The sequence below is a fragment of the Hyla sarda genome, chromosome 1 (genome assembly GCF_029499605.1).
Source record: "Hyla sarda isolate aHylSar1 chromosome 1, aHylSar1.hap1, whole genome shotgun sequence".
NCBI lineage: Eukaryota > Metazoa > Chordata > Amphibia > Anura > Hylidae > Hyla > Hyla sarda.
The window spans coordinates 227,257,587-227,270,251 of NC_079189.1; the positions used below are offsets into that span (position 1 = coordinate 227,257,587).

The window sequence follows — 12,665 nt, forward strand, 5'->3', positions numbered from 1 at the left end:
TCTAGTAGTATATGCAGCTTCAGGATCATCTTCAAGAACACGGGATAAACCAAAGTCGGAAACTTTGCAGACCAGATTGCTATTTATGAGTATATTCCTTGCTGCAAGGTCTCTGTGTACGTAGCCCATGTCTGAAAGGTACTTCATTCCAGATGCAATGCCCCTCAGCATACCCACTAGCTGAATGACAGTGAACTGGCCATCGTTTTTCTGCAGGAAGAAGGAAGAAAACAATGCTCAATATTCATCCACAATATCTGTGTCAAATGCAGGTTACACATGTTTTAGCTATACATCTTCAGAATAAAATCTCTATAGTTGTCCATGGAATGAATTTCTTTCTGGGGTTGGATCAAGTGCAATAGATTCAGCAAGCAATGAGATTAAAAATTTTTTTTGCAGCAGGCCACAATTTCTTGCAAGCCTTGTATGGTGTCCTGGTACAGGACATGGTCCTGTACCCTCCCTAAGTCCCCTCAGGAAGAGTCCCTGCAGTCCGTAGGGCTCTCCTGCAGGGTTCACCCCTTTGCTCACCTTCTATTGTCTCATATAAATGCATTGTATATATTGTGTATGCATTGTCAATATGTATAAAGTTTGTACAAATGTGTACAGAAGTGTTAGTCATGTGAAGCACTGTCATGTGACATACCCAGAGTTCCTTGGTTGCAGGACACACAGGCTTTGTTACCAATGGGCTTTAATCCAGCCTCCTTAGTATATAAGGGGTGTTACGCCGAGCGCTCCGGGTCCCCGCTCCTCCCCGGAGCGCTCGCAACATCCTCGCAATCGCAGCGCCCCGGTCAGACCTGCTGACCGGGTGCGCTGCGATACCTCTTCCAGCCGGGATGCGATTCGCGATGCGGGTGGCGCCGCTCGCGATGCGCACCCCGGCTCCCGTACCTGACTCGCTCTCCGTCGGTCCTGTCCCGGCGCGCGTGGCCCCGCTCCTTAGGGCGCGCGCGCGCCGGGTCTCTACGATTTAAAGGGCCACTGCGCCGCTGATTGGCGCAGTTGGTTTAATTAGTGTATTCACCTGTGCACTTCCCTATATAACCTCACTTCCCCTTCCCTTCCTTGCCGGATCTTGTTGCCATCGTGCCAGTGAAAGCGTTTCCCAGTGTGTTCCTAGCCTGTGTTCCAGACCTCCTGCCGTTGCCCCTGACTACGATCCTTGCTGCCTGCCCCGACCTTCTGCTACGTCCGACCTTGCTCTTGTCTACTCCCTTGTACCGCGCCTATCTTCAGCAGTCAGAGAGGTTGAGCCGTTGCTAGTGGATACGACCTGGTTGCTGCCGCCGCTGCAAGACCATCCCGCTTTGCGGCGGGCTCTGGTGAAAACCAGTAGCAGCTTAGAACCGGTCCACTAGCACGGTCCACGCCAATCCCTCTCTGGCACAGAGGATCCACCTCCTGCCAGCCGAATCGTGACAGTAGATCCGGCCATGGATCCCGCTGAAGTTCCACTGCCAGTTGTCGCCGACCTCACCACGGTGGTCGCCCAGCAGTCGCAACAGATGGCGCAACAAGGCCACCAGCTGTCTCAACTGACCGTGATGCTACAGCAGCTACTACCACAGCTCCAGCAATCATCTCCTCCGCCAGCTCCTGCACCTCCTCCGCAGCGAGTGGCCGCTTCCGGCCTACGACTATCCTTGCCGGATAAATTTGATGGGGACTCTAAGTTTTGCCGTGGCTTTCTTTCACAATGTTCCCTGCACTTGGAGATGATGTCGGACCAGTTTCCTACTGAAAGGTCTAAGGTGGCTTTCGTAGTCAGCCTTCTGTCCGGAAAAGCTCTGTCATGGGCCACACCGCTCTGGGACCGCAATGACCCCATCACTGCCTCTGTACACTCCTTCTTCATGGAGATTCGAAGTGTCTTTGAGGAACCTGCCCGAGCCTCTTCTGCTGAGACTGCCCTGCTGAACCTGGTCCAGGGTAATTCTTCCGTTGGCGAGTACGCCATCCAATTCCGTACTCTTGCTTCCGAATTATCTTGGAATAATGAGGCCCTCTGCGCGACCTTTAAAAAAGGCCTATCCAGCAACATTAAAGATGTTCTGGCCGCACGAGAAATTCCTGCTAACCTGCATGAACTTATTCATCTAGCCACTTGCATTGACATGCGTTTTTCCGAAAGGCGTCAGGAGCTCCGCCAGGATATGGACTTTGTTCGTACGAGGCGTTTTTTCTCCCCGGCTCCTCTCTCCTCTGGTCCTCTGCAATCCGTTCCTGTGCCTCCCGCCGTGGAGGCTATGCAAGTTGACCGGTCTCGCTTGACACCTCAAGAGAGGACACGACGCCGCATGGAGAATCTGTGCCTGTACTGTGCCGGTACCGAACACTTCCTGAAGGATTGTCCTATCCGTCCTCCCCGCCTGGAAAGACGTACGCTGACTCCGCACAAAGGGGAGACAGTTCTTGATGTCTACTCTGCTTCTCCACGCCTTACTGTGCCTGTGCGGATATCTTCCTCCATCTTCTCCTTCTCTACTATGGCCTTCTTGGACTCCGGATCTGCAGGAAATTTTATTTTGGCCTCTCTCATCAACAGGTTCAACATCCCGGTGACCAGTCTCGCCAGACCCCTCTACATCAATTGTGTTAACAATCAAAGATTGGACTGTACCGTGCGTTACCGCACGGAACCCCTCCTAATGTGCATCGGACCTCATCACGAAAAAATTTAGTTTTTGGTCCTCTCCAATTGCACTTCCGAAATTCTCCTTGGATTACCGTGGCTTCAACGCCATTCCCCAACCCTTGATTGGTCCACAGGAGAAATCAAGAGCTGGGGTACTTCTTGTTTCAAGGACTGTCTTAAACCGGTTCCCAGTACTCCCTGCCGTGACCCTGTGGTTCCCCCTGTAACCGGTCTCCCTAAGGCTTATATGGACTATGCTGACGTATTTTGCAAAAAGCAAGCTGAGACTTTACCTCCTCACAGGCCTTATGACTGTCCTATTGACCTCCTCCCGGGCACTACTCCACCCCGGGGCAGAATTTATCCTCTGTCCGCTCCAGAGACTCTTGCTATGTCTGAATACATCCAGGAAAATTTAAAAAAGGGGTTTATCCGCAAATCCTCCTCTCCTGCCGGAGCTGGATTTTTTTTTGTGTCCAAAAAAGATGGCTCCCTGCGTCCTTGCATTGATTACCGCGGACTTAATAAAATCACGGTAAAGAACCGCTACCCTCTACCTCTTATCTCAGAACTCTTTGATCGCCTTCAAGGTGCCCACATCTTTACCAAACTGGACTTAAGAGGTGCTTATAATCTCATCCGCATCAGGGAGGGGGACGAATGGAAGACTGCATTTAACACCAGAGATGGACACTTTGAGTATCTGGTCATGCCCTTTGGCCTGTGCAACGCCCCTGCCGTCTTCCAAGACTTTGTTAATGAAATTTTTCGTGATCTCTTATATTCCTGTGTTGTTGTGTATCTGGACGATATTCAGATTTTTTCTGCCAACTTAGAAGAACACCGCCAGCATGTCCGCATGGTTCTTCAGAGACTTCGAGACAATCAACTTTATGCCAAAATGGAGAAATGTCTGTTTGAATGTCAATCTCTTCCTTTCCTAGGATACTTGGTCTCTGGCCAGGGATTACAAATGGACCCGGATAAACTCTCTGCCGTCTTGGATTGGCCACGCCCCTCCGGACTCCGTGCTATCCAACGTTTTTTGGGGTTCGCCAATTATTATAGACAATTTATTCCACACTTTTCCAGCATTGTAGCTCCTATCGTGGCTTTAACCAAGAAAAATGCCAATCCCAAGTCCTGGTCTCCCCAAGCGGAAGACGCATTTAAACGGCTCAAGTCTGCCTTTTCTTCTGCTCCCGTGCTCTCCAGACCTGACCCATCTAAACCCTTCCTATTGGAGGTAGATGCCTCCTCAGTGGGAGCTGGAGCGGTCCTTCTACAAAAAAATTCTTCCGAGCATGCTGTTACTTGTGGTTTTTTTTCTAGGACCTTCTCTCCGGCGGAGAGAAACTACTCCATCGGGGATCGAGAACTACTGGCCATTAAATTGGCACTTGAGGAATGGAGACATCTGCTGGAGGGATCAAAATTTCCAGTTATCATTTACACCGATCACAAGAATCTCTCCTATCTCCAGTCTGCCCAACGGCTGAACCCTCGCCAGGCCAGGTGGTCGTTGTTCTTTGCCCGTTTTAACTTTGAAATTCATTTTCGCCCTGCCGACAAGAACATTAGGGCCGATGCCCTCTCTCGTTCCTCGGATGCCTCGGAAGCAGAGGTCTCTCCGCAACACATCATTCCTCCTGACTGTCTGATCTCCACTTCTCCAGCCTCCATCAGGCAAACTCCTCCAGGGAAGACCTTCGTTTCTCCACGCCAGCGTCTCGGGATTCTCAGATGGGGTCACTCCTCCCACCTCGCAGGCCATGGGGGCATCAAAAAGTCCCTGCAACTCATCTCTCGTTTCTATTGGTGGCCGACTCTGGAGACGGATGTTGTTGATTTTGTGCGGGCCTGTACTGTCTGTGCCCGGGATAAGACTCCTCGCCAGAAGCCTGCTGGTCTCCTTCATCCTCTGCCTGTCCCCGAACAGCCTTGGTCACTGATTGGTATGGACTTTATTACTGACCTACCCCCATCCCGTGGCAACACTGTTGTTTGGGTGGTCGTTGATCGATTTTCCAAGATGGCACATTTTATTCCTCTTCCTGGTCTTCCTTCAGCGCCTCAGTTGGCAAAACAATTTTTTGTACACATTTTTCGTCTTCACGGTTTGCCCACGCAGATCGTCTCGGATAGAGGCGTCCAATTCGTGTCTAAATTCTGGAGGGCCCTCTGTAAACAGCTCAAGATTAAATTAAACTTCTCTTCTTCTTATCATCCCCAATCCAATGGGCAAGTAGAAAGAATTAACCAGGTCCTGGGTGACTATTTACGGCATTTTGTTTCCTCCCGCCAGGATGACTGGGCGGATCTTCTACCATGGGCCGAATTCTCATACAACTTCAGAGTCTCTGAATCTTCTGCTAAGTCCCCATTTTTCGTGGTGTACGGCCGTCACCCTCTTCCCCCCCTCCCTACTCCCTTGCCCTCTGGTTTGCCCGCTGTGGATGAAGTAACTCGTGATCTTTCCACCATATGGAAAGAGACCCAAAATTCTCTTTTACAGGCTTCATCCCGCATGAAAAGGTTTGCCGATAAGAAAAGAAGAACCCCCCCATTTTTGCTCCCGGAGACAAGGTATGGCTCTCCGCTAAATATGTCCGCTTTCGTGTCCCCAGTTACAAACTGGGACCACGCTATCTTGGTCCTTTCAAAGTCTTGTGCCAGATTAATCCTGTCTCTTACAAACTCCTTCTTCCTCCTTCTCTTCGTATTCCCAATGCCTTCCATGTCTCTCTCCTTAAACCACTCATCATCAACCGTTTCTCTCCCAAACTTGTTTCTCCCACTCCTGTTTCCGGTTCTTCTGACATCTTCTCCGTAAAGGAGATACTGGCCTCCAAGACGGTCAGAGGAAAAATATTTTTTTTGGTAGATTGGGAGGGCTGTGGTCCTGAAGAGAGATCCTGGGAACCTGAGGACAATATCCTAGACAAAAGTCTGGTCCTCAGGTTCTCAGGCTCCAAGAAGAGGGGGAGACCCAAGGGGGGGGGGGGTACTGTTACGCCGAGCGCTCCGGGTCCCCGCTCCTCCCCGGAGCGCTCGCAACATCCTCGCAATCGCAGCGCCCCGGTCAGACCTGCTGACCGGGTGCGCTGCGATACCTCTTCCAGCCGGGATGCGATTCGCGATGCGGGTGGCGCCCGCTCGCGATGCGCACCCCGGCTCCCGTACCTGACTCGCTCTCCGTCGGTCCTGTCCTGGCGCGCGCGGCCCCGCTCCTTAGGGCGCGCGCGCGCCGGGTCTCTACGATTTAAAGGGCCACTGCGCCGCTGATTGGCGCAGTTAGTTTAATTAGTGTATTCACCTGTGCACTTCCCTATATAACCTCACTTCCCCTTCCCTTCCTTGCCGGATCTTGTTGCCATCGTGCCAGTGAAAGCGTTTCCCAGTGTGTTCCTAGCCTGTGTTCCAGACCTCCTGCCGTTGCCCCTGACTACGATCCTTGCTGCCTGCCCCGACCTTCTGCTACGTCCGACCTTGCTCTTGTCTACTCCCTTGTACCGCGCCTATCTTCAGCAGTCAGAGAGGTTGAGCCGTTGCTAGTGGATACGACCTGGTTGCTACCGCCGCTGCAAGACCATCCCGCTTTGCGGCGGGCTCTGGTGAAAACCAGTAGCAGCTTAGAACCGGTCCACTAGCACGGTCCACGCCAATCCCTCTCTGGCACAGAGGATCCACCTCCTGCCAGCCGAATCATGACAAGGGGCTGTAGTCTCTAAACTCCCTCTCTTGATTCCTGAATTCATAAGAAAGCACAAGTCCTGTATACTGCAAACTCATCTCAGCTAGGCCAAAGCCTAAAGAACCTGCAGCCACTTCAAAACGTAAGTTATCAAGCTCTATCTACAAATCAAGTGACTACTACTCGACTCAAGAATAATTTTAGTAGCACAGTGGCCTGCATAGATATTCTCAATACTACAAGTCCCAGCAAAACTGCGATATATCCTGTGTCCTAGTTGCCTCTAGAGAAACTGCATAACTGTAAAGACTGTTTCTCAAGAATTACAAGTAAAAGTTCCAGTTCTTGCATAATTCCTGCTGTGGACATTCCTTTATTGAAGACCGTTTTTGGGTTTTTTGATGGTGGTTACCATACCGGAATAACCACATCCTGGTGTCACGAATAATCAGGGGTTAATAACACCTTACCCACAGGGTTAATACCACCAGACCCTGCTACGTTATTACAACACCCCAGACACCACACTAGAATATACTGAAAACTCTTTTTATTTTGCCTTTACAAATGTGTTTCATACATTTATATACTATTATTCAACACCGTGAGAGAGAGTTATAATTTTATCCTCCATTTTATCCTCCTTTTACTTTGTAAAATATGCCGTTCAGATATTTTCTAGCCCTACTGAAGTGTAATTACGTAAAAATGTAGAATTAGCATTGTTGTTAAAAATGTTGCTTTCAAGCAAAAAACCTTGAATTCATTGTTGAGCATATATCATTCTTTTCTATATATAAATTCAAAGTAAAAGAAAATAATCCTGCTGGTAACATTTTGTTAAATCTAAAAATTGAGTGTATCATTTTCTCCAGTCCTGATAGAAGCAGAATAGCACATAATGGCGGTCATTAAGGAATGTGCGATAATACAATATTTACAGTGAACTTTAACTATGCGATAATATGAGCAATTGAAGGCTTCATGGTTTCCTGGGAGACGCATCACAGATTCTTCATGCTTGCCCCATTGTAACAATTACAGCACAAAGTGTAAGAAACCCATTGATGGAACAAAGCTGCTACAAAATTCATATTAAATTATAGTAAAATTGCATTCAACGCTAATTGAAATCTAAGCATAAACTCAATTATCCAGAGAATTCATGGTCCTCACTAAGCAAGGCCATATAGTTACAAAGTGCAAAGAGGAAGAATATTAAATAAAACATGATTTCCTTCTTGAGACTCTTAAGGATTTTGAGGATAGGTCAATCTGGGACAATGTCTAGAGGAATAAATCTTGTACAAGCAATGCTTGCCACTGCCAGCCACGTATTGGAAGGAAGCCCCAGACATTGTTTTCGTGCATAGGATTTGTACATTGCAATCAAATCTTACAGAATTGCCTAGGAAATATAGCAAGCTGATTTTTCCCTGCATACAAATGTAGATAAAAAAGATATTTTTACAACAATCGAAAATTTCAAAAGTAATTTGACAGGTCACCCCGGCAGTTACTGTATGTTACAACATTATTACCGTATTTTTCATCATATAACACGCTCCGGCATATAAGACGCACCTAATTTTATAGGATAAGAATCTAGAAAATAAAGATTCTGAACCAAATACAATGTAAAGTATAGGACAGTGATCTTCAACCTGCGGACCTTCAGATGTTGCAAAACTACAACTCCCAGCATGCCCGGACAGCCGTTGGCTGTCCGGGCATGCTAGGAGTTGTAGTTTTGCAACATCTGGAGGTCCGCAGGTTGAAGACCACTGGTATAGGAGGTAGTATTCTCGTGTCCCCGCCGCACTGGACCCGTCACCGCTGCCCTGGATGTGGCATTCCATCGCTGTCTCCGCGTCCCCAGGGTGTCCCCGTCGCTCCGGAATGTCTCTGCTGCCTGGTATCCTCACTGTCCGTTGCCGCCATGACATTGCTACGCACGCCGCTCCTATTGGATGACGGGACAGCGTGCACAACGACGTGATGACGACGAAGGAGAGCGCCGGCCATGCAGGGGATCCCAGCACGGAGCAGACACCGATGAGGCAGGTAAGGTCCCTCCCGGTGTCCTGTAAGCTGTTCGGGACGCCGCAATTTCACTGCGGCGGTCCCGAACAGCCCGACTGAACAGCCGGGTTAGTGTCACTTTCCCTTCAGACGCGGCAGTCAGCTTTGATCGCCACTTCTGAAGGGTTAATACAGGGCATCACCGCGATCGGTGATGTCCTGTATTAGCCGCGTGTCCCAGCCATTGATGGCCGCAGGGACCGCCGCGATAGGTGTGTATTCGTCTTATAAGACGCACCAACTTTTCCCCCCCCAGTTTTGGGGAAGAAAAAGTGCATCTTATACGGCGAAAAATATGGTAAGTCAGAAGATTGTATGAACATGTTTAGTCCCATAAAAAGGAGTCTTCCCTACAAGCCAATAAAATGACTGCTCTTATTTTCTGCAAAATAGAAAAAAACAGGGGACCCTCCTGCTGTCCTACAGCTGCTCAGGATGCCTTGATTTTGCCACAGCGATCCCGAACAGCCCCCTGAGCTAACCGGCAAGTTTTAGTTTCACATTAGACACGACGATCAACTTTGAACGCCGCGTCTAAAGGGTTTATAGCGTGCAGCACCACAATCAGTGCCGCGCTATTAGCCACAGGTCCCTAAACTAACTCTGGCTATGTTCCCTAATTACTCCTAACACCCCTCCCACCCTTAGAAAACATGTCAGTGCTTTAAAAAGCTCTGTATCTTACTTTATTTTTGCTCACAATCTCCCAGCAGAAGAAAGTTGGCATTTCCCAGCAAGCATGACATCACTGAAGCCTGCTGTGGGACCACTTCCGCTCTCTCATCTTTGTATCATACCTTTATTCTTGTGCACATAGTGCAATCTCCCAGAAGGAGAAAGTGGGTGTTTCCCACCAGGCATGACATCACTGAAGCCTGCTGGGGGACCACTTCTGCCCTCAAATTGTTGCAGTGCTGTGATGAATAGAAGACGTCAGGCTCTGTGCATCTGTCGGTGAGGCTCTATGCAGCTTACAATGAGGCTCTGTGAAGCTTTCAGTGCGGCTCTGTGCAGCTGTCAATAAGCTCAGTGCAAAGAACCACTTCCTGAGTTTGGTCACCTGCTAGTCCAGGAGGAGACCAAACTCACTGTATTAATTGTGGCAGGGAATACAATTTTCTATTACATTTTAAACATTTTTATGTTAATAATTTTAAAAGCAAATGAATGGGAAAGTGCTTGCTAATTACACAAGGAACACTATTGAGAACCGGTGGGATCCCAATCCCGATTTAGGGTGTGTTCCCACGTGGTGTATACGCAGCGTATTTCACGCTGCACAGCCCTATGTGTGCAGTGAGTTTTGGAGGCTGAGCCGTGTGCCGGCATAACTGTGACACGCGGCCCCGCTCCAAAATTCACTGCACACATAGGGCTGCCGCAGGAAAGCCCTGTGTGTATAGTGAGCGAGGGATATGCAGTGTATTTCCCTCTGCTGCCGCAAATATTATGCAGCGTCAAATACGCTGCAGATACACCAGGTGGGAACGCACCCTTAGGGCTCTATATAAGGTTAACTAGACAGAGGTATCTTAAATGCGCACTGTCAGATACAAAAACTTTTTATATGTTGTACATCTTGGCAAAACATTAACCTTTTTAATATACTTCATAAGAAAATATTATTTCCCTTTTATAGAAATCATGGCTTATAAAATCATGGCTTTGTCCAAGCTGAAGCACAGGCATGGACAAAGTCCAGTAAGTGAGGGTGGGCTGGCACTACTCTGTGCTCTCTCCTGTCTGATAGGACTCCTCTGTGCTCTCTCCTGTCTGATAGAACTCCTCTGTGCGCTCTCCTATCTGATAGTACTCCTCTGTGCTCTGTCCTGTCTGATAGTATTCCTCTGTGCTCTCTCCTGTCTGATAGTACTCCCCTGTGCTCTCTACTGTCTGATAGTACTCCGCAGTGCTCTGTCCTGTCTGATAGTACTCCTCTGTGCTCTCTCCTGTCTGATAGTACTCCTCTGTGCTCTCTCCTGTCTGATAGGACTCCTCTGTGCTCTCTCCTGTCTGATAGTACTCCTCTGTGCTCTCTCCTGTCAGATAATACTCCTCAGTGCTCTCTCCTGTCTGATAGTACTCCTCTGTGCTCTCTCCTGTCTGATAATACTCCTCAGTGCTCTCTCCTGTCTGATAATACTCCTCTGTGCTCTCTCCTGTCTTTTAGTACTCCTCTGTGCTCTCTCCTGTCTGATAGTACTCCTCTGTGCTCTCTCCTGTCTGATAATACTCCTCAGTGCTCTCTCCTGTCTTATAGTACTCCTCTGTGCTCTTTCCTGTCTGATAGCACTGCTTTGTGCTCTCTCCTGTCTGATAGGACTCCTCTGTGCTCTCTTCAGTCTGATAGTACTCTTCTGTGCTCTCTCCTGTCTTTTAGTACTCCTCTGTGCTCTCTCCTGTCTGATAGGACTCCTCTGTGCTCTCTTCAGTCTGAAAAATTGGTTTATATATTAGAACATAACAGCTATTTTAAATATTTTAACCACTCCATAGACCTACCTTCAGGAATGTATCCAAAGAGCCATTTTCCATGTATTCTGTTACAATCATTACAGGTTTGCCTGCAACAAAGCATCAAAAATACATTAACAATTCCATGAAAAAAATACATAAACAATATTAATATGTATAGTCCATGAAATACCAGATAATACTGTAAGTGTGATGTAACATGTTATTAATGCACATAACATTGAGCTCAACTTATGTTACAATAGATGGATGCCTTCCACTCTCAAAATTTGACAACATTTTTAGGGGTCTTCTAAACTTGTAAAAATGCATCACACAGGCCTAGATTTACAAGACATTGAAATTTTAGGCCCTTTTGTGTAGTTGTAGACAAATGTATTATGCTGATACACCCTGTATTTGTGTTGCATCTTCCAATGCAGTGTTCACACTAGTGCTGTTTCTATTTTACTCTTGAAGTAATTAAAGGGGTTGTCTGATAAAAAATCTTATCCACTATCTACAGAATAGAGGATAAGTATCTGCGGTCAGACACTTACGATCTCTAGAATGGCTCTCAGAGAGAGAGTGCATACTGTAGGCAAAATATGCTCCATTCACTTCTATGGGAGCCCCAGAGATAACCGAGTGCTTTACTCAGGTATCCTCAGTGCCTCTGTACAAATGAATGGATCGTGTGCTGTCTGCTAAGCCAACTACTGGCCGAGGAGCAACATCGCTGTGGCCAGTGATTGGCTAAACAGCAGTATAACACTCTGGGCCCAAACATCATGATTTTTTCTTACTATGTGCACTATTGGGAAAATGCTCACAACCATTCATACATTCTAAAGGACAAATAATTTTTCCTCGGGAAGCAATTTATTTACACATTTTCTTAATACCAGTACCTACTTTTTGTGACAACTCCCTCCAAGTGGATGATGTTTGGATGGTCAAACTGTCCCATTATACTGGCTTCACCCAAGAAGTCCCGCCTCTGTTTGTCAGTGTATCCAACTTTGAGAGTCTTAATAGCGACAGGAAACTCCCTTTTGCCTGGAAGTTTAATGCGGCCGCTGCAAACTTCTCCAAATTCACCTACAAAAAATAAAAAGGATGGGTTTGAAAGTAAACATTAGGAAGCTTATGTCTCATACAACCACTTCAAGGTAGGGTCACAAAGTGGAATTTCAGGCCATGACACGGCTCTGAGATGTAAATTTTGTGTCAAGAAAGGATTGAGATCTCGTCAAAATAAAATAGGGAAAGATTACCTTACCATAAACTTTAATAAAAAAAACTACTGTGTTCTGTTGGGATCTAATCTTGTTCTTGGCACAAAATATATCTCTCCCTTATTAAACCCTATTACCAGTGTCTGTAAGTGGCCTCAGATACTTGGACAATATCCTAAAGGGTAGAGAAGTAAAAAAATAAGGAATGCTATAAGTCTTTTCTCTTTTTTGGATCCAGTTCCAGTTCTAACCAAAAAGCAATGACATAAAAAACTACTGTTTTATAATATTCACATAAACAAGTAATGTTTCCTTATTTTTATCATTAACCACAGACAAGAGATAACCTCCAAATAAGTATGGAGCAATAATCATAAGCTTATCTAAACCCAGGTACTACAGCCACCATTTGAAATTAAACATATTATGGAGATAAGATGTTTTCTTATGCTACAAGGAAAGATAAGCAGAAATCTGAGATAAAACAGCATAAAACAAGATCCCACGAAGACAATAATATGCTGTGCGGCATGATAATAAATGTAATGTT

At 46.9% G+C, this 12,665-nt stretch overlaps 1 protein-coding gene across 4 annotated transcripts in view; it reads right to left on the bottom strand.

Moving 5' to 3' along the window:
- The window catches only part of EPHA5 (EPH receptor A5), a 384,474-nt gene that overhangs the window by 24,837 nt on the left and 346,972 nt on the right, over window positions 1–12,665 (bottom strand). For all 4 annotated transcript variants that reach the window (XR_008891897.1, XM_056568879.1, XM_056568880.1 and 1 more), the window contains exons 11-13: window positions 11,793–11,978; window positions 10,926–10,987; window positions 1–210 (exon numbers count right to left, since the gene is read on the bottom strand). Coding sequence is in view for 3 of the 4 variants with exons in the window: in XM_056568879.1 (XP_056424854.1) it covers window positions 1–210; window positions 10,926–10,987; window positions 11,793–11,978 (458 nt within the window). In the remaining variant the exon portion in view is untranslated. The remainder of the gene's footprint in view (window positions 211–10,925; window positions 10,988–11,792; window positions 11,979–12,665) is intronic.